The 26,914-nt window shown below is 40.9% G+C and overlaps 1 protein-coding gene across 1 annotated transcript in view; it reads right to left on the bottom strand.

The window, feature by feature from the left end:
- Positions 1 to 565: 565 nt before the first annotated feature.
- The window catches only part of IL31RA (interleukin 31 receptor A), a 91,603-nt gene continuing 65,254 nt past the window's right edge, over positions 566 to 26,914 (bottom strand). The window contains exons 7-16 of the mRNA XM_032334951.1: positions 25,127 to 25,206; positions 22,603 to 22,819; positions 16,232 to 16,414; positions 15,184 to 15,285; positions 14,228 to 14,374; positions 12,172 to 12,312; positions 4,633 to 4,726; positions 3,457 to 3,538; positions 2,316 to 2,414; positions 566 to 2,221 (exon numbers count right to left, since the gene is read on the bottom strand). Of these exons, the coding sequence (XP_032190842.1) occupies positions 1,778 to 2,221; positions 2,316 to 2,414; positions 3,457 to 3,538; positions 4,633 to 4,726; positions 12,172 to 12,312; positions 14,228 to 14,374; positions 15,184 to 15,285; positions 16,232 to 16,414; positions 22,603 to 22,819; positions 25,127 to 25,206 (1,589 nt within the window). The 3' untranslated portion in view covers positions 566 to 1,777. The remainder of the gene's footprint in view (positions 2,222 to 2,315; positions 2,415 to 3,456; positions 3,539 to 4,632; positions 4,727 to 12,171; positions 12,313 to 14,227; positions 14,375 to 15,183; positions 15,286 to 16,231; positions 16,415 to 22,602; positions 22,820 to 25,126; positions 25,207 to 26,914) is intronic.

Below are 26,914 nucleotides of genomic sequence, written 5' to 3' on the forward strand. Positions count from 1 at the left end.
TATTAGAAGGGCCAGGAATAAGGCGCTGACATAGCTGTTTACATGATTCCTAGAGCCCCAGAAAACTTCATTGGGAATGTTACCCATTTTTAATGAACTTATTAAAACGCAACTTCTCCTGTTTGTGTTCTGTTTGCTGTAACTGAGAAAATGCAGACAGCTTTTTCAGGCCACAGAGGCAACCCAGGACACTGCAAGTGAAAACGGTTTGAGACCCAATCCCAGGAAAGAAAGGCCTCGTAGCTGCTGGGCCTGTGCCCTGTGAATGTGCTCTGGAGGGCAGAGTGTGGCCCCCTGAAAGAGCTTCAGGGGTCCTGCTTCCCTTCCTGGCAGGAAACACTGACTCCTAGGACCTACCTTGGGCCATCTAGAAAGAAGAGAGAGTCCTGGTTTCCTTAACCCTCAAGGCAGCAAAAGTCAGTGCGAAAATGATAAAAGGAGTCTAGTGGGAAAGGAAGAATAAATGAAAGGAAAACAAAGAAGAAAAAATTGAATTTAAATAAAATTAAATTTTTAAAAAAGGAAGCATTAAAAAGATGAGAGGCTGCTGAGAGAGGTGGGAAAGACAGGTTCACAGCCCCGCCTTCCTCCATCTCACAGCCTGGTCTTCCTCCATCTTTCCGGGCTCTCAGCCACCTCCCCCAATAGCTAGAGGAGTCAAAACCACACACTAGGAAGTCGTCTGCCATCAATGTGGTCACGATGCTGGGTCTCCGCAAATGAATCCTGACCATAGGACTCCCTTGACTGCCATAAGCTGTGTGTGTGGCCAATGCAAAGGCAAGAGGAGTCCTGGGGTCAGAGCAGCAAAATCACAGCAGCATGTTTCTACAGCCTACTCAGGTTGTGCTGGGAAGAAGCCTTAGAAGGTCATGCTCAGGAAGCATTCCCTGGCTCTGAGGCCACGTGAGGCGCCAGGGTCTCTGCCTAAAAGCAGGGCAGTGTTCAGTGCCTTCCTACTCCCAGGCTTGGGGGCAAGACAAAATGGCAGCAGAGGCCTCTGGGATTGTTTCCAGGGCTGGGCAATGTGAAGATTGGGGTGGACCTTCTGGCCCAGCCCAGAGTCTGCTCACCAGTGCCCTGCTGAGACACCCCCCCACACACATTCCCTGATTTCCCAGCAGCCAGTGTGCTGTGAACCAGGGGCAAGAATTGTGGGTGGAGGTCTTGCTGAGATTTATGAGGGTAAGAAGGAGTCTTGGGCAGGCACAGCATCAGGAAGGCCACTCTACCTCCCCTGCCTCTGTACAGAGGGAAAAACAAAATCTCGAAAGTGAGATTTCAGGGCTGCCTTGGAGGTGGAGCCCAGAACCCAAGGTATAGAGGTATAGGAAGAGACTCTCACCTCCTACCAGACCCCAGTCTGCTGGCAGTGGGGAGAGTCTACTGGAACCCTGAGGAAGTAACTCCAGCAACAGCTGTGACAATGATCTAATTCCTACAGAAGGCCAATTATATCCACCTTGGGGGCCCTGCTGTCCCTTGAAGTAATGTCACAGACCCCAGTGTGAAACTGAAAAAAAAAAAAAAAAAAAAACAAACCATAAATTGCTTTTCCTAGGCAGGGTGCAGATATATGACCATCCCTCCTTCTCAGGCAAGTTACACGTCTGGGTCAGTGAAGGTCAACAGGCCCCTCAGGGGGATGTGAGAGTTTCTCTAACACAAGCAAGTTGGGGGAGACACCCAGGAAAGCTCTTCTGGCCAAGTCATGATATATGCTCTCTGCAGGATTCACCCACACTGAGACCCAGAGGGATTCAAGCCACAGCAACAATTAAACTTCTCTTTTGGCTTCATCTTGAGGTTTTTCGCATGTGACAAATTCTCTGGTTGTCACCGAATTTTTCAAGTATGGATTTGGTTCTCCTTCCTCGCAGAGATTCTCTGGCCCTAAACTCTGAACAGAAGAGAGAAGTTGTTCTTTGGTTTCTAAGCTGGTCTCCTCTGGTATTCTAGAACGCAGCTGTTGGGGTTTTCTCTGTGGAATCTCAGTTGATGTGGGAGGACGATAAGGCCAATATGGAAAAGTCACATACTTATTTTTTTCCTCTCTCAAAATGCTTTCCTGATCCTTTCCAATTTCCTCTGTGGAAACCTCTTCCAAAAAATTCTCAAAGTTCACCACCAACTTGTCAATAAAATCACTGGAGTATGATTTTAGAACCCTGTCTCCTTCCGTGTTCACAGGATCATCAAACTCCTTCAGGTTTAGCTTATCCTGAAAAAGAGAAAGGGACACCCCCAATGATCATTTAAGAGCTACACATGAGGCAGTCAAGAGCTCATTAGGCTTAGGATAACCAATGTCTCACCTCTTGACCAGCCCCCCACATTCCTTCCAGAGACCAGAAGTGATGGCCAATCTCTTCCACAAGCCCTTCCAGAGAAGCCTGGTAAGACTGACCCATTTCCTGAGAAATGGCACATGGTATTCAAACAACTTTTTTTCTTCTTGAGAGCTCAAGGCTATTTTCCACATAATCATAAGCTCACTAAACCCCAATTGAGATGGAAGCATCCAAATTAGAACTCTTACATAAGATGAAAAACCACAATCATCAGACAATACTGCCTATAAATTCATTTACTCTCTTGACAACTTTTAATAAGTAGCAAAGTATATAGGGTAACACACAGCTGATAAAGGAGAGAAGAAAACAGAAATAACACAAATAACAAAAATTAAAATAAATAAATAAAGATGTCTACATTTAAAAAAGTCTTCCGAGCTGAAACATGCAAGAGCTAGTACTAAAAATTCCTGCATCAAGAAGTATTAGAAATAGTCTTTCAACAGTAAAAATTTAAAGGTTATATTTGATAGGGCTTGTTTTTACTTAACTAAAAGAAATTATATCTTAAAAATTGCAAAACAATTTTTAATTTAAACTTATGAAAAGGAAGTTTTCTACTTAGGGATAAGTCACTAAAAAACCCTATTCCCAGTTCAAGTCTGACTGTAACTTCCCTAATCTGAGAAAAACAACCCGAGGCAGCCGTGTCAGCCTGTGGACAGCTATGTATATCAACATCCCCTCAAGGTCTCCAGTAACCTCTAGACTAACTTGTTCTTGACTGCTTTTTAATGGCTCTGAATCTTATAGCCAGTCTCTCTCTTGCTCCCTAATTAGATAGTCAGGTCCTTGAGGGTGGGGCCAGTGTCCTTAGGTGGCATCCATTATAGGACCAGTTCCATGTCCAGCACACACTGGGTCCTCTGAGCAGAGTGAAGTCCTTTCCACTGATCCAAGAGGATGAAGGCCAAAGTTGTTCCAGAAAGGCTCATTCCACCTGTCATGCCAGCCATACCTCGGGACTTTTTAACCTGAATTTCTATTGATGTGAAGCCTGTACAAATCTCAGTGCAGGACTCCTCCCTATCTCTATCACCCTTCCTTGTCTTCTGCAACCAACCTACTCAATGATTTCTCTAACAAAAGCAAAAGTATTTACCTTGAAATCATCTCCATGCCATGTGGCTATGCTGCTTTCAGCAGGGTTGGGGACATCAGGCCAACATAAGTGCTTCAATTTGCTAATAAGAGATATGATTTTAAAACGGGAATTGAGTTTGAGAAGTATATGTTACTTACACTGCATGGGTCTGCCAGAAGGGTGTAACTTTGCTACAGAGAATTGTATTGCTCTCTATTACATAAGGGCAAGCTGTCGACTTCCTGACAGAAACTGGGAACACATAGTTTGGGGAGTGAAATTATAAGTCATCAATGGGTTGTGATGGAAAGACACCTTTCTTACCCTCTCCTGCCTCTGCATCTCCACCCCTGGTCCTGATGCTAGAAACCACACCATGACAGAACCATGTTTTTGAGATTTATCCTCCAGGAAGCATAACCCTCTAAGCCTGTACAACATCTACATTTTAGTGGAGTGATTCTCAAAGCGTGGTCCTAACCAGCTGCAGCCGCCTCACAAGGGAGCCTGATAGATAAGCAAAATGTACAAGGGTTTGCCTGGTGACTTGGTTTCTACCTATGGTTGGGAAATGAGGCTGACATTCACTTAACTATAACTAAGCCTAGATGCTTGGCAGAGAAGGTCCTCATCTGTGCAGTTTGGGAGAGAGAGATCTATGGGGGAGGGAGCCCTTGACCAACAGGGTAGCATGAGATTCTCTGGGGAGAGAAAGCACAGGACCCTGAAGACAAGCTTCCTTTCCCACAGTGACCAGAGCACATGGGACAAACATCTCTGTGGCCAGCCCTCCAACACTGCACTACCAGCAAGGAACAAGTCTATGCTGGGCATACTACTGGCCAATGCTCTAATCCCATGGGTAAGTTCTCTCTCTACTTGGGAGATCACTGAGAGGAAGGACCTTCTCCCTGACTTTAGAGTCAGATGCCAAATACAGAAGATAACAGCATGTGGAGCAGCTGGCAATCCCCTGGCATAAGCCTGGTACATGGGGCTGTGGGGAATAGAAGTCCTCGTTTGGTCAGAATTCTGATGAGCAGGGTATGGCATATAAATAAACTCAGTAAATATGTACCAAATTGATAAATGAATAAACATCCCCTTAATAACACAGTGCCCTCTCCACACATGATGCCTTCCACCCCTTTAGTCCCTGATTTTGAGGGTACATGCTGTTGCCTATAAACTCACTTGGGTTTTTTGAGACCATATGCCACTGTCAGCATGATGAGAATGAGAAGGCCGCTTCCAACCAAAGAAGTTATAAAGAAAATCTCAAGGACACCTTTGGGAATAGGAAAAAAAAGTCAGTAAAAGGATGAGCTCCTCACTTTGATGACAAAAATTAAGATTAATTTTTTCTTCCAGGAGTTTCAGCAACATGTTCTTTATGATTTTTCTTTCAATTCAATTAAAATTAATTAATAAAAAGAAAAGTGATATTTGTGGCTCCTCATCCAGTTCTCTTCTGCCTGAATAACAGTGACAAACACTATGTTCACCAGGCTCATTCTCCACCTTCATTCCTTAGCACATATTTAGTGAGTGCTTACCACTTTCCAAGCACTACCCTGGGTAATAAAAAGTAAGGAAGATATACAAGATCCCTACTCGCATGGAGCCTACATTCTGGTAGAAAGATTCAGACAAAGAAGATGATGATTACAGATATAACAGGATGATAGAGTATATTTAGGTAAGATGGGAAGATAGTAACTTTACACATCGGCAAAGGAAGACTTCTCTGAAAGGAGAAATCTGAGCCAATGTTAATAATGAGAAGGGGTAGGAGTCAAGATGGCGGAGAAGTAGCAGGCTGAGACTAATTCAGGTAGCAGGAGATCAGCTAGATAGCTTACCTAAAGATCGCAAATACCTACAAATCCAATGGCAGATTGAAGAGAAGAAGAACAGAAATTCTAGAAACAGAAAATCAACCACTTTCTGAAAGCATATTTTCCTGGGGTTGTTGCCACTCTTTTAGTATTTTACTTGCTCCTTCATATACTCTTATCTGGACAAAATAACAAGGTGGAAAAATTCACCACAAAAAAAAAAAGAACAAGAGGCAGTACCGAAGACTAGGGACCTAATGAATACAGATATTGATAATATATCAGGTCTAGAGTTCAGAATGATGATTCTCAAGGTTCTAGCCGGGCTTGAAAAAGGCATGGAAGATATTAGAGAAACCCTCTCAGGAAATATAAAAGCCCTTTCTTGAGAAACAAAAGAACTAAAATCTGACCAAGTTGAAATAAAAAAAAAAAAGCTATTAATGAGGTGCAATAAAAAATGGAGGCTCTCACTGCTAGGATAAATGAGGCAGAAGAAAGAATTAGCGATATAGAAGACCAAATGACAGAGAATAAAGAAGCTGAGCAAAAGAGGGACAAACAGCTACTGGACCACGAGGGGAGAATTCGAGAGATAAGTGACACCATAAGACGAAACAACATTAGAATAATTGGGATTCCAGAAGAAGAAGAAAGAGAGAGGGGAGCAGAAGGTATATTGGAGAGAATTATTGGAGAGAATTTCCCCAATATGGCAAAGGGAACAAGCATCAAAATCCAGGAGGCACAGAAAACCCCCCTCAAAATCAGTAAGAATAGGCCCACACCCTGTCACCTAATAGTAAAATTTACAAGTCTTAGTGACAAAGAGAAAATCCTGAAAGCAGCCCAGGAAAAGCAGTGTGTAACATACAATGGTAAAAATATTAGATTGGCAGCAGACTTATCCACAGAGACCTGGCAGGCCAGAAAGAGCTGGCATGATATATTCAGAGCACTAAGCGAGAAAAACATGCAGTCAAGAATACTATATCCAGCTAGGCTGTCATTGAAAATAGAGGAGAGATTAAAAGCTTCCAGGACTGAGTATTCTCTCAAAAACTGAGAGAATTTGCAAACCCCAAACCAGCTCTATGGGAAATATTGAAAGGGGTCCTCTAAGCAAAGAGAGAGCCTAAAAGTAGTAGATCAGAAAGGAACAGAGACAATATACAGTAACAGTCACCTTACAGGCAATACAATGGCACTAAATTCATATCTCTCAATAGATATCCTGAATGTTAATGGGCTAAATGCCCCAATCAAAAGACACAGGGTATCAGAATGTATAAAAAAACAAAACCCATCTATATGTTGCCTACAAGAAACTCATTTTAAACCCGAAGACACCTCCAGATTTAAAGTGAGGGCGTGGAAAAGAATTTACCATGCTAATGGACATCAGAAGAAAGCAGGAGTGGCAATCCTTATATCAGATCAATTAGATTTTAAGCCAAAGACTATAATAAGAGATGAGGAAGGACACTATATCATACTCAAAGGATCTGCCCAACAAGAAGATCTAACAATTTTAAATATCTATGCCCCTAATGTGGGAACAGCCAACTATATAAACTAATTAATAACAAAATCAAAGAAACACATCAACAATAATACAATAATAGTAAGGGACTTTAACACTCCCCTCACTGAAATGGACAGATCATCCAAGCAAAAGATCAACAACAAGGAAATAAAGGCCTTAAATGACACACTGGACCAGATGGACATCACAGATATATTCAGAACATTTCATCCCAAAGGAACAAAATACACATTCTTCTCTAGTGCACATGGAACATTCTCCAGAATAGATCACATCCTCGGTCCTAAATCAGGCCTCAACCTGTATCAAAAGATTGGGATCATTCCCTGCACATTTTCAGACCACAATGCTCTGAAGCTAGAACTCAATCACAAGAGGAAATTTGGAAAGAACCCAAATACATGGAGACTAAACAGCATCCTTCTAAAGAATGAATGGGTCAACGAGGAAATTAAAGAAGAATTGAAAAAATTCATGGAAACAAATGATAATGAAAACACAAAGGTTCAAAATCTGTGGGACACAACAAAGGCAGTCTGGAGAGGAAAATATATAGCAGTACAAGCCTTTCTCAAGAAACAAGAAAGGTCTCAGGTACACAACTTAACCCTATACCTAAAGGAGCTAGAGAAAGAACAAGAAAGAAACCCTAAACCCAGCAGGAGAAGAGAAATCATAAAGATCAGAGCAGAAATCAATGAAATAGAAACCAAAAAAAAACAATAGAACAAATCAATGAAACTAGGAGCTGGTTCTTTGAAAGAATTAATAAGATTGATAAACCCCTGGCCAGACTTATCAAAAAGAAAAGAGAAAGGACACAAATAAATAAAATCATGAATGAAAGAGGAGAGATCACAACTAACACCAAAGAAATACAGACAATTATAAGAACATACTATAAGCAACTCTACACCAACAAATTTGACAATCTGGAAGAAATGGATGCATTCCTAGAGACATATAAACTACCACAACTGAACCAGGAAGAAACAGAAAGCCTGAACAGACTCATAATCCATAAGGAGGTTGAAACACTCATCAAAAATCTCCAAACAAACAAAAGCCCAAGGCCAGACGGCTTCCCGGGGGAATTCTACCAAACATTTAAAGAAGAACTAATTCCTATTCCCCTGAAACTGTTCCAAAAAATAGAAATGGAAGGAAAACTTCCAAACTCATTTTATGAGGCCAGCATCACCTTGATCCCAAAACCAGACAAGGATCCCATCAAAAAAGAGAACTACAGACCAATATCCTTGATGAACACAGATGCGAAAATTCTCACCAAAATACCAGCCAATAGGATCCAACAGTACATTAAAAGGATTATTTACCACGACCAAGTGGGATTTATTCCAGAGCTGCAAGGTTGGTTCAACATCCGCAAATCAATCAATGTGATACAACACATTAATAAAAGAAAGAACAAGAACCATATGATACTCTCAATAGATGCTGAAAAAGCATTTGACAAAGTACAGCATCCCTTCCTGACCAAAACTCTTCAAAGTGTAGGGATGGAGCACACATACCTCAATATTATCAAAGCCATCTATGAAAAACCCACCACAAATATCATTCTCAATGGAAAAAAACTGAAAGCTTTTCCGCTAAGGTCAGGAACACAGCAGGGATATCCATTATCACCACTGCTATTCAACATAGTCTAGAAGTCCTAGCCTCAGCAATCAGACAACAAAAGGAAATTAAAGGCATCCAAATCGGCAAAGAAGAAGTTAAACTATCACTCTTCGCAGATGATATGATACTATATGTGGAAAACCCAAAAGACTCCACTCCCAAACTGCTAGAACTGTACAGGAATTCAGTAAAGTGTCAGGATATAAAATCAATGCACAGAAATCAGTTGCATTTCTCTACACCAACAACAAGACAGAAGAAAGAGAAATTAAGGAGTCAATCCCATTTACAATTACACCCAAAACCATAAGATACCTAGGAATAAACCTAGCCAAAGAGGCAAAGAATCTAAACTCAGAAAACTATAAAGTACTCATGAAAGAAATTGAGGAAGACACAAAGAAATGGAAAAATGTTCCATGCTCCTGGATTGGAAGAATAAATATTGTGAAAATGTCTTTGCTACCTAAAGCAATCTACACATTTAATGCAATTCCTATCAAAGTACTATCCATCTTTTTCAAAGAAATGGGACAAATAATCCTAAAATTTATATAGAACCAGAAAAGACCTCGAATAGCCAAAGGAATATTGAAAAAGAAAGCCAAAGTTGGTGGCATCCCAATTCCAGACTTCAGGCTCTATTACAAAGCTGTCATCATCAAGACAGCATGGTACTGGCACAAAAACAGACACATAGATCAATGGAACAGAATAGAGAGCCCAGAAATAGACCCTCAACTCTACAGTCAGCTAATCTTTGACAAAGCAGGAAAGAATGTCCAATGGAAAAAGACAGCCTCTTCAATAAATGGTGTTGGGAAAATTGGACAGCCACATGCAGAAAAATGAAATTGGACCATTTCCTTACACCACACACGAAAATAGACTCAAAATGGATGAAGGACCTCAATGTGAGAAAAGAATCCATCAAAATCCTTGAGGAGAACACAGGCAGCAACCTCTTCGACCTCAGCTGCAGCAACTTCTTCCTAGGAACATCGCCAAAGGCAAGGGAAGCAAGGCCAAAATGAACTATTGGGACTTCATCAAGAGCAAAAGCTTTTACACAACAAAGGAAACAGTCAACAAAACCAAAAGACAATCCAGGGAATGGGAGAAGATATTTGCAAACGACATATCAGATAAAGGGCTAGTGTCCAAAATCCATAAAGAACTTATCAAGCTTAACACCCAAAGAACAAATAATCCAATCAAGAAATGGGCAGTGGACATGAACAGACATTTCTGCAAAGAAGACATCCAGATGGCCCACAGACACATGAAAAAATGCTCCACATCACTCAGCATCAGGGAAATACAGATCAAAACCACAATGAGATACCACCTCACACCAGTCAGAATGGCTAAAATTAACAAGTCAGGAAATGACAGATGCTGGTGAGGATGCGGAGAAAGGGGAACCCTCCTACACTGTTGGTGGGAATGCAAGCTGGTGCAACCACTCTGGAAAACAGCATGGAGTTTCCTCAAAAAGTTGAAAATAGAGCTACCCTATGACCCAGCAATTGCACTACTGGATATTTACCCTAAAGATACAAATGCAGTGATCCGAAAGGGCGCGTGCACCTGAATGTTTATAGCAGCAATGTCCACAATAGCCAAACAATGGAAAGCACCTAGATTTCCATCAACAGATGAATGGATAAAGAAGATGTGGTATATATACACAATGGGATACCATGCAGCCATCAAAAGAAATGAAACCTTGCCATTTGCGACAATGTGGATGGAACTAGAGGGTATCATGCTTAGCGAAATAAATCAGTCGGAAAAAGACAACTATCATATGATTTCCCTGATATGAGGAAGTGGAGATGCAACTTGGGGGGTTGGGGGGTAGGAGAAGAATAAATGAAACAAGATGGGATTGGGAGGGAGACAAACCATAAGTGATTCTTAATCTCACGAAACAAACTGAGGGTTGCTGGGGGGAGGGGGTTGGGAGAAGGGGGGTGGGGTTATGGACATTGGGGAGGGTATGTGTGTTATGGTGAGTGCTGTGAAGTGTGTAAACCTGGCGATTCACAGATCTGTACCCCTGGGGATAAAAATATATGTTTATAAAAAATTAAAAATTAAAAAAAATAATGAGAAGAAACACTCATGCAAAAACAAGGAGAAAGCATTCCTGGCAGAAGGAACAGCAGAGGCAAAAGCAGGAAGAAGTTAGAGAGCATAGATAGAAGCAGAACGCGGTAGGAGAGGAGGTCAGTAAACCCCAGCTCAGGAAGGATCCTGAAAGCTGTGGGTAGGAATTTGCATTTTATTTAACACACAACAGAAGCAAATGGTGGGTTTCAAGCAGGGAGCTAGGGTTTTAAACTCTGAATGCCGTGTGGAGAATAGACTGCAGAGGAACGAAGACAGAAGCAGGGAGATCTGTAATCTGCAAACAAGTGTAAGAAACATCAAGGCTCCAAGGCAGGCTCTTGCCTTAAATTTGACCCATGGAAAAATTCTAGCAGATGATGCAATCTGTGCCTAGTGCTGTGAAAATACTATATGATTTTAAAAGATTCTACAGAACAATATCAAAAAGAACTCCAAAAAAGGCAGTGTTAGCCCATAAAAACAGAACATGTTTTCTATGTGGAAACACATGCTGTATTTACATTTTCCAGAACCATAAAGATAGTTTTATACTTTTGAAAATGTGATAAGCAAGAGGCTTTCAAGAGTACTTAAACCAGGGGGGTCTGGGTGGCTCAATGGGTTGGGTGTCTTGATTTCAGATCCAGTCCCATGGTCATGAGGTTGAACCCTGCATTGCGCTCCACTCTAAGCCTGGAGCCTGCTTAAGATTCTCTCTCTCTTTCTGCTCCTCCCCACCCTCTGCTCATATGCTCTCTCTCTCTCTCTCTCTAAAAAAAAAGTGAGAGAGAGAGAGAGGGAGAGAGAACTTATACCAGACTCTGTTTACCTTTTACTGAAAAAACTGGCAATGTCTCTTCACTTTTAATATAAATAATTCTTAAAACAGTTCTAGTATATCCTTAAAATCAAATCTCTGCTCCTCAAGGACTTGAGAAAATTAATGTATTTCTGTTTCTCACATTCTCCTTCTTTCTTTCTTCATTTCTCCTCTCATTCTAGCTTCCTTTCCTCTTGAATATTTCCCATAACCATCATCAACACTACATTTTATATTTTGTTACTAAATTTTTCTTGCTATTTTTTAATGTAAAAACTGATAAGTAGAACATATTATGTACATTTTTGCTCAAAAATCTCCACAAATGATGGAAGTTAAGTTCCTTCCTGTGGACAATGGTGCTAGTTAAACCAAGGTTTTCTCTCCAAGGCCCCACTCTGTAGCAACCTCTGGAACACAGATACTGGTGACTATGAACCTGTGGCAGCTTTGGAGCAGAGGTTGGTATGTACTGAAATGAAGTTGTAATTAACTTGAACCCTTCTCCTCAAGATGACATGGGACTACCCATGATGAAGGGAAAAAATGACCAGTCTTTTCAAATTCAGTTCTCAATGTGTCTGCTCTCTCTACTTCTCTCCTCAACTATAAGCCTTCCAGGAAGGTCAATGAGCCAGAGGGCAGATGGTTCTTCTTACTTAAGTACTTCCCTTTCATTAGGCTTCCCCCTGCCTTTAGCAAACATCATCTCCAACCGCCATAAGGGAAATGCCAAGGAGACTTACGCAAGGCATAAAGGAAATACTCACTAATTGATAATGTCTTGAAGTTTATCTTGGTGCCATTGGTTCCCCCAGCACTTGTGCTGGCCATGACCTGAAGAGTATAAGAGGTCTTTCGTGTCAGGGACTCCAGGCCATACTGCAGGATATTGGGGTTGACTGTCTTGGCTAAAGGAAAAATATAGAAGTCAAACACAACAGCCAATCCCAAGTAAAAACTGTGCCTTAGGAAGAGTGAAATAAGAGCACTGGGACCTGTACCTCCAAGTCATCCAATCAAATACCCCAATCCCTCTATCCATGTTCTGCTTAAAATTAGTCTAGAAAGATATAGCAAAGACATAAACATAAAAGCTAACACTATAAATCTCTTTGAAGACAACATAGGGTAAATAGTGGCTTTGAATTTGGCAGTGGTTTCTTACATATGATACTTAATACATAAGTAACAAAAGAAAATAGATTAATCTGGACTTCACCAAAATTAAAAACTTTTGTGTATCAAAAGATATTATCAAGAGAGTGAAAAGACAATCCATAAAATGGAAAAAAATGTTTGCAAATCATATATTTTATAAGAAACATCTAACATAATCTTATGACTCAAAAACTGAAAGACTAACAACCCAATTTAAAAATGGGCAAAGTGGGGCACCTGGGTGGCTCAGTGGGTTAAAGCCTCTGCCTTTGGCTCAGGTCATGATCCCAGGGTCCTAGGATGGAGCTCCACATTGGGCTCTCTGCTTAGCAGGGAGCCTCTTACTCTTCTCTCTCTGCCTGCCTCTCTGCCTATTTGCGATCTCTGTCTGTCAAATAAATAAATAAAATAAAAATGGGCAAAGAAATTGAACAGACTTTCTCAAATAAGATATACAAATGGCCGATAAGCACATGCAAAGATGTTCTACATCATTAATTATTAAGGAAATACAAAATGAATTGAGAAACCATTTCATACCCCCATGATAGTAACAATAATATAAGTGTTGGTAAGAATATGGAGAAATTGTAACTCTCATCCATTGCTAGTGGGCATGTAATATGGGGCAGTCACTATGGAAAACAGCTGGGTGGTTTCTCAAAATATTAAACCAGAATTATCATATGGGTCAGCAATTCCACTCTGAGGTATATGCCCCAAAGAATTAAAAGCAAGTAAATACTCAAAAAGTATTTGCCTACAGTATTAATTACAGTAGCCAAAAAGTGGAAACAACCCAAATGCCCATCAACTGGTGAATGGATAAACAAAATGCAGACTATCCATAGATTAGAATATTCTTCAGCTATAAAAAGGAATGAGATATTATTACAACCTAAAAGATGGATAAACTTTGAAATCACAATGCTAAGTAAGAGAAGCCAGATTCAAAAAGCCTCATATTGTATGATTCCATTTATATGAGATAGCCAGAATATGTAAATCCAAAAGACAGAAAGCAATTTTGAGGTTTCCAGGGACTGTGGGAAAAAGACAATGAGAAGAGACTGATTAATGGGTATAGGGTTTCTATTTGGGGTAGAAACAGATAGAGATGATGGTGGCACAACATTATTGATATACTCAGTGCCACTAACTGGTACACTTTCAAATGTTTTGAGTGATAAATTTTATGCTTTATGTATTTTACTGTAACAAAAAAAAGTTAGCCTAAATAGGAATCCAAGCCTAGCCCAGAATTGAGGATGTCAGTAGATATTGTGGATTCAAGCAAAAGTATGACTTGACAGTGGGCAAAAGGAATCAGGGTAGAGGGTCCTGCACTGAGGTAGGTGTCACCACTCTACTCTTTAATGCAGAGTATTAAAGAGTCTGCATTAATGATTGGGAAGCTCCCAGAAGGCCAGCTTGTTCACAGCCTGACCACAAACACTCCTTTTGATTCTTAGGTACTGTCATTTCACTCTCATTTGACTCCAAAAAACTCAAGAGGTAGGTGTTCTTGGCCTCATTATCAGAGAGGTTGTCAAAGAGGCTAAGTGATTCATGTGAGATTATAGGGCACCAACCCCTACAGCAGGTGTACCCACAGCAACTCTTTGGGGTTCGGGGGTTTTCCAGCTCGGCTACAAGCACACTTACAGAACTCCTTTCCATCTTCAGTTTGGTAATATATGGTGTAGTTTCTGATGAAGCCATTTCTCTGACTCTTGGGAATCTCTTTCCACATGATTGTGACTGTCTTCACACCAATGTTGTCTGCCTCAGTCACAGGACCCACTGATGGAACTTTACAGGCCAGGGAGAAAAACAATAAGCACTGAATCACAGCTGGGAAGATCCTTTTCCCCAGAGCTGTGGGTGGTACTCAAGGCAAATCGGGGCCAGAGATGGGAGGCCGGAGCAGAGTAGGGAAAAGCAGAGTAGGGAAAAGATGGAATTATCCATCTTGAACAGAAGGAAAGCACTGTTAAAGGCCTGCAAAAAAAGTACTTTCTGACAGAGCCCCCACTCTCATTTTGCATTCAGCTTTCATTCGTATCGATAATAGCTAGTATCAAATACAGCTGCAGGACAAGCACCCGGGGTTACTTTTGAGTGACAGGAAAGATTTTCTAATGTTGAATCTGGATAAGGTTAACCTCCAAAAGATAAAGAATAAAGTCTGGGCAGTTCATCAGTACAACCCATGAGTTGTACCGTACAATAGCAACAAAAAAATAATTTTTTGCATCTCCAATTTAGGATTAACTCTGTAAGGTCCCCAACTTGGTCTATGTTATTTCTGCTTATAAGCCTATTGGCCCTAAATTCATTTGTGAGATTGGACAAATTATTTTACCTCTCTGAGCCTTGATTTTCCATTTGTAGAATGAGGGGCTTGTACTTGAGGATCTCTAACTTCTATCCCAGCTTTGAAATCCAATAAACCTACAACCTGACCGCAACTGTGTCAAGCGTATGAAGCTTCCAAGCTGAAGGTGCAGCACAGCTAAGCGCTAAGGCAACTGTGAATGGGCTAAAGACATTCACAGCCTCGTGTGGTTGTTGGACAGGCCCCAGGGTTTCCTTGCCCCACGGGGCCTTTGCATACATACTGCCTTCTTGAGCATAAGCCTGAATGGAATATGGCTGGCCCACTCGGTCTCCCAACACTGGATAAACAGAGATGTTATAGCACTGGAAGGGTTTTAATTCATCTGTAAAAAAGAGGGAGAGAGACAGAAAATAAGCCTTATGCTCAGAGGCTGGCAAAGGAGAATCGTTAGATCGAGTTACATCTACATCTTAGAGGACATACTGTAAGTATGGACATATACTCTAATGTAAGAACATTTCTTTACTGTTTCCACATCTGGAAAACAAGGAGGTTAGGATGGATCATCTCCATTGTCCAACTCTAACCTTTTAAAATTAATTATTAGAACTAAATCTACACCACTCTAATGAAATGACAGAGCCAACCAGGAAGGGAAAAGTAAGAGATCCAGTCCTTCCTCTATCATGGATTTTGTTACATGATTTGGAAGCACTACAGAATAAAACTTAATCCTTCTCTCAATACCATATCATCCTGAGAACTCAGATTCCATGAATTCTAGCTCCTCTACCATGAATCCCTGCATGAGTATAATCCTTTATATGGTGCCATTAAGTATTAAATGGTTAGACTGGCAGGATTGGGAGGGTAAAGCCTCATTCATCTGTCTTTCAAGGAGCAGGGACTTTCTTAAAAAGAAGTCTATTCCCTATATCACTTACTTGGAGAGGGGACCTAGATCTTAAACAGGGAACCAGAACTAAAAGGGTAGCCTGGGCAAGACTAATGGGAGAAAAACCCTAGCATTACCCACATGATCAAAGATATCCAGGAAGGGCTCTCTGATGGTGAGGTCAATATGGTGATTTCCACCTGTAAATAGACCATATACCAAGTCTGATATCCATAGATTCCTGGCCCAGCCTAAGTGGGAACCACCAAGAAATATGGCACTTCACTGGGCCTGCACTTGCTTTGTCCAAAGGACAACCAAAGATGTCCAAAACTCCATCTACAGCTTTAGAGTCAAAGTTAAAGATCTTAAAACTAGTGGAAATGAAACTGAATCTTATATAGAAGGAACTTGTGGGGTCCACAATGGATACCTTTCTGGATTGTCCAGTTCCTGGCCTGAGACACAGATTCCCAGGAAAAAGTGGAGGGCTCTGAGTCCAAATCTGGGAACCATTCAACCATCCATGTGTCCACATCTGGAGCAGAGCTTTGCCACTCCACTATCAGCTGGTCCTGAGTGAGGCAGGCCTGCATGGCCTCAATGCACTGAAATGCTAAGAGAGGGGGGAAAAAAAGAGAGAAAGCTGCCCAACTCATTCTCCAAATGCACCAACCACACTGGCTTCATCCACTGCCCAAACTGTAAAGAAAATCAAAATTCAAGATCTCCACTGAGGCCTCCTCTTAATGGTGCTGTTTCCATCTTTTTTATTGTACCACTTTTCCTTGCCTCCTACGTTTGTTGATTAAGTATCTTCTTAATCTTTCCTTATGTCTCCAAAATTTACCTATTTCCAAGAAAGAATCTCATTAGAAAGTTGCTGAGTCATAAGACTTACCTTCCATAGGTGCCTGTGCAAATAAAAGGAAGCAAGTTTAGACAAAGAATGAATCTCTAAAAGCAGAATTTCAGGTACCAGTAATTCTATGGCTGGGAGCTGGGAGATCATGCCCCTAAAGGCATACCTGGGAGGTGACTTCAAATTTCAACTATCTAGGCTGGTCCCACACAACCTGGCTATAGATTCCTATCCACAAGGCTGTGAGAACTGTATGTACCAGAAAGATGTAGACACACACTTCAAAGCACCTAGATATGACTGATATGTAAATGACATTTTCTGCAGCCCTAACAAAACAAACAAACAAACAACAACAACAACAACAACAAAACCCTCTTGTCTTGAAACAAGCAACAAGGATTCCTTTAATAGAAAAGTTACAAATAAAATCTTGGCGGGGGGGGGGGGGTGGAAAGGGTGGGGCGCACCTGGGTGCCTCAGTTGGTTAAGTGACTACCTTCAGCTCAGGTCATGATCCCAGGATCTAAGGATCAAGCCCCATGTCAGGCTCTCTGCTTAGGAGAGAGCCTGCTTTTCCCCTCTCCCTCTGCCAGCCACTCTGCCTGCTTGTCTTCTCTCTTAATCTGTCAAATAAATAAAATCTTAAAAAAAATTTAAATACAATGCAATACCTAAGATTTTAAATAGAATAAATAAAATACCTAAGAGTTTCAATACAATACCTAAGATTTAATTAGAATCAGATAGCTATCTTATTAAAAATGTTTAAATAAGAAGAAAGGAGAACTACTGGAGGACATGTGGCACAGAAGGGGAGCACAAGTAGGTGGGGCCCAGAAGATCATGGGGTGCCACTCTCCTCTGCCCCTTATCACCCACAATATGCCTGAGGCTTCAAAATTACAATTAACAAAGTATGCTTCAATGAACACCAAAGACAGTCCTGGATAAAGGCAGGAGGCAGTGTCCTTCCAAAAAAAATCAAAAAGCCTTCCGAAGCTAGAAGCCTAGCCAAGTGTAGAATTTGGTGTGAGGTCTGGGAGTACTGAATCCTGCTATTTCTAGGCAACAAGCCCCAGCAGGCTGTATGCACCTTTACGAGCCTCTGTTCTTGAAGGCCACAGTTTATGAATCCTTTTCTCAGACTGGGCCTTTATGAGATACTCCAGCTGCTAGTCCCAGAGAAAGGCCAGGAAATTTGTCGATCTAAAAGGATCAGGAAGGGCAACTGAGGCATGAAGGAAATGTAAACGTGGAGTAGGGATAGCGGCCAGGACATCAACAACATGTGATCTCTAGAGCTCCTACCACTCCCACTCCCACCCATAGCCTCTAAGCATCCTCAGTTACCATTCTGGTCAGGCTGAAAGGCATTTCTAGAGCTTCTGGAACCCTCCCTAGCCTCTTGTAGAAGGTAATGTTCATGCTCCCTGATCTGCTCAATCCCTTCTTACTATTTGGGGGGTGTGTGTGTGTATGTTGCTTTGTTGGAAGAACTGTGCCCTCAACTTACTCCACAGTCCCCTTGCAGGCCATGCTGGAGCCATTCTTCCTTAGGTTTTTGTTGCAAATTGTACCCATTATGGGTGGAACTGTGTCCCACAAAAAAGAAATCCTCAGTACTCCAGAATGTAACCTTATCAGGAAATCAGATTGTTGTGGATATTAGTAGTTAAGAGAGTGGATCCTTAACCCATTATGACTGATGTCCTCATGAACGGATTTGGACACAGAAACAAAGAGACATAGGAAGCTGGCCATGTCAAGACCCAGGCAGAGACTGAAGTTATGCTGTTATAAGCCAAGGAATGCCTGGGGCTTCCAAAAGCTGGAATAGGTAAGGAAGGATCCTCCCCTAGAGCACAGCCCTGCCAACACCTTCATTTTAGACTTCTGGCCTCCAGAACAATGGGACAGTAAATTTCTGTTGTTAGAAGCCACTGCGTCTGTGGCCCATTGTTACAGCAGCCCTGGGAAAATCACATGGCACCTTTGGCTTGGCCAACTCCCTTTCCCTGGCTGTGTTTCCTTCACATCTTTTTCTGGTCTCCCTGGAGGCACTTTCGTAATAATTACTTGCACACAAATCCTGATAGGAATGAGTGTTGATTCCTAAGCCCACAGTCCTTTTCTTTACCAACACTGGCTGTCTGAGGAGCAGAGGTGAGGTTGAAAGAGCCAAACATGCTATAGGGATGAATGGAACAGCCCAGGCCCTGGGCCACGAGAGGTGTGGAAAAGGTTCAATTAAGCCATGGCAACTGTGAAAGAGCCTGGGCAGTGTCAAGGGTGCTGAAGGAGAAGTTTCCAAATCATCACTCTGCTGTATGTAAACTCTCCTGGACCCCTCCATTATTCAACAAGAACATTTGAACAATTTCTCCAAATACAACATACCCCCAGGTGCTGTAGAAAATCCATATTCATCCTGGGAGAGGGGAAAAGGGGCTTTGACTGCTAACACTTTTAAGTTCTCATGGTCTGCATGAAGGCAGTCACTGTGGGCCATCAAATACAGCCCTCAGGAACTGTGGTGCTCTCCTTAGCTGTCTAAGGCTACCTTCAGCTCTGCCTCAGGAGTCCTGACAGCCTCCTCACCCACACCACACAGTTGCTGTGCTCTTCGGGGTCCTACCTCAGATCACTCCAAAGCCACATGCTGGCTAAGGTCCTTTAAAAGTCAGAGATGTTTAGGTCAGAAGGAACATGAAGGTGTATCTATTCCAAACCCTTTTTTAAAAGATGGTAAAATGGAGGCCCACACAGGTAAATAACTGGTTCAATGTCAAGCAGCATCAAGTCTAAGATTCTGGTATATTGTAAAACTGTGGATTATGCAGACCTGAGTTTGATTTCACCTGAGCAACCATGGGCAGATTCCCAAGCTTTCCTGAATTTCCACTTCATCATCTATTAAATGATTCTAATAGCCTCTACCTCATGGACCATTTCAAGGCATTAAATTAACCTATCTCATCTTGGCATAATGCCTGACATTTACCAATGAACAGCATATGATAAGTGTAACTTACTAAGTGTTAACACTTATAACAATTATTATTATTATTATTATTATTATTATTATTATCTTGGTGCAAAAAGGTGATTTTATTAAAGCACAGGGACAGGACCCATGGGCAGAAAGGGTTGTTGCTATAACAATTATTATTATTATAACTATTCTCTAGCTGACTCTACCTTATTAAACAAAATTCTGTAAAGCATTACTTTCTTATACGTCTAAACCAGGAGTCTTTAAACTTTCTCTGTAAGAAGCCAAATAGTAAAAATTTTAGGTTTTATAAGACATGTGGTCTTTGTCACAATGATTCATTTCTGTCACTATTACACAAGAGGAGACATAAGGAAATGGAAACAAATAGGTGTGGCTGTGTTTCAATAAAACTTTATTTACAAAAACAGGTATCAGGCCAGGTTTGGTCTACAGCTGTAGCTTGCCTGCATCTGGTCTGGGATTATTATAACGGATGATCACACTGATGCTTCTGACACAAGGCAAGTACCTTCAGAATTGGGAAAAATTAACAACAACAACAACAAAAAACCCTATGGGAATTTAGCATAATTTTAGTTAAAATATTATTTTATAGTACTTTTAAAGTTGATAATCCCTGCCTAATAAAAAATTAATCAACCAGAAATTTTATTAAGAATAGCAATGTTGGGGCAGCTGGGTGGCTCAGTCTGCTGAGCATCCAACTCTGGATTAGCCTAGGCCATGATCTTGCAGTTGTGAGATCAAGTCCCCCACTGGGCTGCACTCAACACAGAGTCTGCTTCAGATTCTCTCTCTCCTTTCTCCCTCCTGTAGTCTCTCAAATAAATAAAAAAATAAAAAAATAAATAAATAAATAATTTTTAAAAAATAAGAATGACAATAGTAATAATTAGCATTAGGAAAATCATTTTAAAGATACAATCTCATTTCACAACAGCTCCATGAAGGAGGCACTACTATATAACAGCTCCATTTTACAAGTAGCTGAGGTTTAGTAAGGTTATATAAGTTGCCCAAGGTTTGTGGTATCTAGACACCACAGTAAAAAAGCCAAGATATGAATACAGGGCTGTTGGACTCCAAAGCCCATGTTTCTATCCACTATTCTTTACTGCCTCCCTCTCCAGGGCCACATCAAGAAACTGGCTTTACTATGCAGCAGTGCCTCTACTAACAAAGAATGTTTATTCAATGACACACATTTGTCAGAAACCTTATCACTAGGGATATCAGATAGGCAGAAAGTAGGATGCCAGGAACTAAGGATGGTGAAAAATATTATTAAATACTACAGTAATGTCAAGTGTAGCTCAAAACACAGAATATGTATACAACTGACCATTGAACAACATGGGGGTGAGGACCACCAACCCCCGTGCAGTTGAAAATATATGTATAACTTTTGACTCCCCCAAAACTTAATTACTAATAGCCTACTGTTGACTGGAAGCCTTATTGGTAACAGAGTAGATTAATACATGTTTTGCATGTTACATGTATTATGTATTATAATTTTTTTATTTTTCAAAAAATTTTATTTATTTATTTGACGGAAAGATATCACAACTAGACAGAGAGGCAGGCAGAGAGAGAGGGGGAAGCAGGCTCCCTGCTGAGCAGAGAGCCTAATGCGGGACTCGATCTCAGGACCCTGGAATCATGACCTGAGCCAAAGGCAGAGGCTTAACCCACTGAGCCACCCAGGCACCCCTATGTATTATATTTTTACAACAAAGAACATGAGAGAAAAGAAAATGTTATTTAGAAAGTCATAAGAGAAAATACATTTATAGTATTGTAAAGTAAAAAAAATGGCATATAAAAATTGCATATAAGTGGACCCACCCAGTTCAAACTCATGTTGTCCAAAAGTCAGCTGTACATAGGAGTTCCAAAATGAGGCAAGGAAAGAAATGGGTTCAGTTTAAGGGGAAGAGAAAGAGGGGAGTAGAGGCAAATGTGTCCAGCGCTGGTAGTGCAAAGGTCTGAACCAGTCTAGGTCTAAGTAAAGAGAGGTGAAAAATTAGAGAGTGCATTATCTAACTATGATGTGTTTCAATAAGTTGTTACTGAGCACCTTTTCTTTCTTTCTTTCTTTTTTTTCCCTGAGAACCTTTTCTATGCCAACTGTTCTATGCCTATTCTAGGTGCTACAGAAGGGGGCTGGTGTGAGGAAGAGGAAGAGGAGGAAAAGAAAAACAGACAAAAATCTCTGTGCTCAAGGAACTTGCAACCAACTGAGGGAGAAAATGAGGAATGAGAAAATGGATAGAATGAGAAACAGTAAGATTTGTAGAGAAAAATAAAGTGGGAAAGAAGAAATCCCTTGCCTGCAATTCCTTGACTAAGAATCACAGAAAGTATTTTATTCCAACATGCGATATAAAAGATGAGTTTGCCTGGAAACAGTAAAATGTTTAAAACTACTTAATTGAAAGTATAATGAGCACTTTATTGATACGTATAAACATCATAAATTTTCCTAACTGAAGATTCACATGGAAAGGGGAAAAGGAAGAACATGGAAGAGTGAGTAAGTGTAGGCTGGGACATGGTCAATACCATGAAAGGGAAAACTCAAAAAAGAAGTTTCTTTCACTGAGGACAAACGTGGTTTTTGGACAGTTTTATATGGCTCACTCAGACCAAACAAACCCAAGCTTCTTGTAGAACTTCTAGGTGTATGACTGTCTCATATGACTTTATGAAGTCTCTGCTTTTCAACACAGGCTTTGTTCCAAAGGAAGTGTATTTCAAGGGGCTCATCAATTACCACAAGATTTTGATCTCCTCACCATAACCTATAAAGCTCCCACTTCATTTTCATTTGGACCTGACAGAAAGAGCAATCCTTGAGGGGGTCTTCCTGGCCAGCTAGTTGGGACCACGCATCGAAGTAAGATGTTGACACTCTACTTACACTTTTCATCAACAGCCGGAATCCTCAGCGTGGCCACCGGAGATTCCCCAAGAGAATTATAAGAAATCACATACACCCAATGGGTCTTGCCTCCCAGATGCAGTTCATGTGTCTGGTTAGTGGTGTTCACTGTTTCTGTGAGATTAGTGTTGCTTTCTGGAAAGTACCATATCCTGTAGCCAAGGGCCTTCTCCAGGACCGGGGCTCCACTTGCCTTCTGAACCCAAAGGAAACAAAATGTATTGCCAGAAACAAGAAAAGATAGACACTGAGATGGTAATAAATGGTGAGGATGAGGGGTGAGGGGTAATGTTAATTATTAGGTGCTAAACTGCAATTAGATCATCACCCTTCTGGGATGAATAATACACCCTGTGCTGTAACATGAATCCTTCAAGGGCCAAAAGAGCTTTGATAAATGGTCCCTTGGTATCAACCCTTAACAGAAGTGTAATTCCATGAGGTTTAACTAGGAGAAAGTGCAAGCCAATGTAAGCAAGTCATTTTGATGCTTATCTTTCTTTCCCTCCCCCAGGAACAGGACAGGACAGTATAAGCTAAAAATGTGAGACAGTCCCTCCAAGAATCCCTATTTTGTTCTGGCCTTGGGTCATCTCTTCTCTGGAAGCTTCCAAGGGTTGGAAAGTACCTGTGCTGCAACATAAAAAGCAGCATGTCGCCTCCTTTGAGAAAGAGCTAGCTTCCCTGGACCAGCCATACTGGATATCCCAGCTAAGAGGCCTAAAACATTCAGGGTTGCCCTACCAGTCCTAAACCTGTGGTGAGAAGCCTCAGGGGACCCCAGAGATTCCAAGCCAGACTCTTCTCTTCAGCCTTGAACCTGAACCTACTAACCATATGTTTTTGCCTAGTGATCACCTTGCTGAGTATTTCCCAGGAGTTACAGGGCTTTCCAGTTGTTTACTTTGTGTTACTGACAACACACATGGATGGAGTAGAATGACTGAATGTAAGGTCAGACAGAACTTTAGAAGTCACTTTGTCCCACTGCCTTTCCATTTCAGGATTTGACAGAAACTTCCTAATGACTGGGAGGTTTTTACCTCTTAGGACAATGCATTTTCTTTTATAAACAACAGCTTTATTGAGATGTAATTCTGATACCATAAAATTCACTACTTTAAGGCATACAATTAAGGGATTTTTTTTAGTATATTCACAGAGCTGTGCAATCAGTGCATTATTCAGTGCATTATTATTCAGTGCATTATTCAGTTTTAGTCCAATCTTTTAAACCAAACTTAATTCTTAGAAACCTCTCCTACTGAGGCAAAAAAAAAAAAAAAAAAAAAAAAAAAAAATAAGGACCAGTCTTCAGGTGAGGGAAAGAAAGAGGAGGGAACTCAAGTCCATTTCACGAACTTCACATTCACATGTTGGCCTACTTGACCCAACATTCTGTGGCTGACCATATGCGGATATGTGCCATTGTTTGCTTTCCTTCCCCCAAAATATACTGACTGAGTGATTTGTTCATACTTAATCAGTGAGAAAGAAACCACAAAATGGGAGTCACAGAATCTTGATTTACAAAGGCCAGTACACCTGGCTGTGCTCTCCCTGGCCTGCTGCCTCTACAACTTGGGGGGGCCCCAAAGTCCTAAGGTATGAAGGGAGTGGAGAAAAGCAGAGGGCATAACTGGAATTAGAATATCATCGGTAAAGAAAGTGATTTCTCCATTTTCAGAAGGATTTTAAACTTGCCTGGACTTTAGCAAGCATGAAATAATATGAGTGTTCCTGGAGAACTCGGGACACTACTGAAGAGTTCTGACATCTTGCTGCTCTTCTCCCCTTCTTCTCCCCTCCACAGCTCCCCCATCTTTTTCTCCTGGTTCCTGGCTGGGTTTTTTCCCCCCTCATATTTGCCCTTCTCTTTTCCTGTTTATTCCTTCTTCCCCTCCTTTTTTGTCCTTTGTCTAACCTTCTCTTCTCCTCTTTTCTCTGTCTCTCCACATGATGCCCACACTTTCTCCTTTGTTCCTCAATCCCAGGCCTCCATCCAAGAAAGGATCATTTGACTCATGTTCTGGCTTTATATCCCACTATACTAGTACTCAAAGGGACACATGAGCAATGTATGTTTTCAATGACCCAAGGCCACATTAGTGAACTGACCCCAAGTCAGTGCTTTTCTCCCATGTAGGGGTAGGTGTTATACAATATTACAGCCAGCCTGGGTCAGTGGGGGATGGGGGGGAGGTGTGGGGGTAGTTCCCCAGAAGGTCAAGATGCACTTGCACTTTGTACCTGTCTTAAATGTTAATGTAGACCAAAGAAGAGAGGGGGCAGGGTCTGTAAGGTGTATTTAGGCCAACTATATGATGACCTATGAGGCTTTGTGAACTGTGAAACCACAGCGAGATTTGGGGCATTATAAAGCCTCTAGGGAAGGAAACACAGATGGTAAAATTTCAAGAATTACAGTTACTGGAGGTGTAAAAAACCAATGGTTTTAAACAGAAACAAAACAACAACAACAACAAAACTGTAAGGTGGTCACCTTCCACATCAACTGCACTGGCCTTCTTCCATTGACCTTGGCTGGTCTCAGGACTCTCCACAGATCCAGGCCATAGGGAGCTGTAAGGAAACAGAGTGAGGTGCTCAACATAAGACAGAAGGGACCTGAAACAGAATTTGCTGAAATTAGCTGGGTGGACTATTAGAAATGCAGTTGGGAAGGGTTTGCTGGAGGAAGCCCAGAGGAATAAAGCGGTCAGTGGAGGGATGGCCGTACTACAACAATCCACAGTGTCTTCATTTTGTGACCAAAGGATTCACATCAACCAAAAGTAAAAATTAAAACTGCTCTTAGATCCAATGGCTTAATGTAAGTTTAAAAAGTACAATAGGAAGTACCATAATATAATTTATAACTGAAATCTGGATTGAAATGTAACATCTCATGTCCTCTAAGATATAATATCTATAAACACTAAAGCTGGGAGTGATACAGATAACTAATAGGGAGATAGATACATAGATAGAGATATTATCTATACCATTTCAGGTTGGGGAAGGGAGAGGAAGAAAGACAGAATAAGACCTACTCCCCAAAATGTTAAGATGTTATAAAATATAACAAAGAATTAAAGAAGAAAGGAGCAGAGAAATAATCTTTGCTAGGCCATAGGTCATTACCTGAGCTTTAAAGATCAGCTTGATGCTGATCTTTGTGGCAGAAAAAGCAAAAAAGGTTCATATTGAATTGCTTGTTTCTCATAGCCTGATAAAAAGCAGTCATATGAAGGAGCAAATGGCTGACTAGGGGAATGAATTAATTAATGGAATTTATCATGAGGATCCTCTTAAAAAGACAATGGGAAACATAAAGGCCAATGTCTGCAATCACAGCTGCGCAAAATAGAGAAATATGACATATGTACTTTTTTCATATTTCTGTTCTATAAAATGTAAGGGCATAATGTTATACCTGATTTACACAGTTCTTCTGTGAATAACATAATCCAAGACAATATAGTTCAAGTGTGTTAGCTTCCGAAGATCTGATCAGACAGGGATAATTTCAAAATCCTGAGTTTCTAGTTTAAGAATGACTTACACATGTTAACCAGGAGAAGAAAGCAGATAATTCTAAAGAACTGTCCAGAAGGCTAGTGTCCTGTAATTTGGAAAAAAAAAAATGTCTCTAATTGAAGATGCAGTTAATGAACTCTGAATATTTTTTTTTGAGGAAATCACATGGCTGAAGATAATGTAAGTAGGTCTGCAGAAAATCGAGTCAACCACTCAGGCCAAGAACTGAACTGCTTTAGTACTAACAGACTGTTTTCAGGTATGTGCAGTCACACTTTGGGTGACTAGGTGTCTTAGGATGAAATTACTGAACTCCAAATGAAAACAACTTCATAATGTAGAAAAATGAGCCAAAGGTCAAGTAAGTCAATAACCTGTTTTGTCATCAATGGAGAGTCACATTTCTACAACTACTTGCAGAAGCTGGGAGTGAGTAAAACAGTCTAATTTGTAGGCCCTGATCTTGATGAGATCTAATTCTATGTAAGAAGCATATCAGGAAATCAAAACTATTTAGACTTTAAAAACTTGAGTTCATTTGTGCCCCACTGAGATAACTGTCTTACTGTCTTACAAGCTCTGTCAGAAGTTATCTGATTTCCCAAAGAAATCAATATTCTTTAATATCAATTTCTTCAAATCAACTCTTCAATAAGAAATCAGAAGACAGACAACCTGTACTCAGTTTTCTCAGAGAACAAGAAGCTGGTTTCAACCTGTGTACAAGCCAATGAGATATGAATACAGAGTT

Source organism: Mustela erminea, chromosome 3, assembly GCF_009829155.1.
Source record: "Mustela erminea isolate mMusErm1 chromosome 3, mMusErm1.Pri, whole genome shotgun sequence".
In the NCBI taxonomy this organism is placed as follows: Eukaryota; Metazoa; Chordata; class Mammalia; order Carnivora; family Mustelidae; genus Mustela; species Mustela erminea.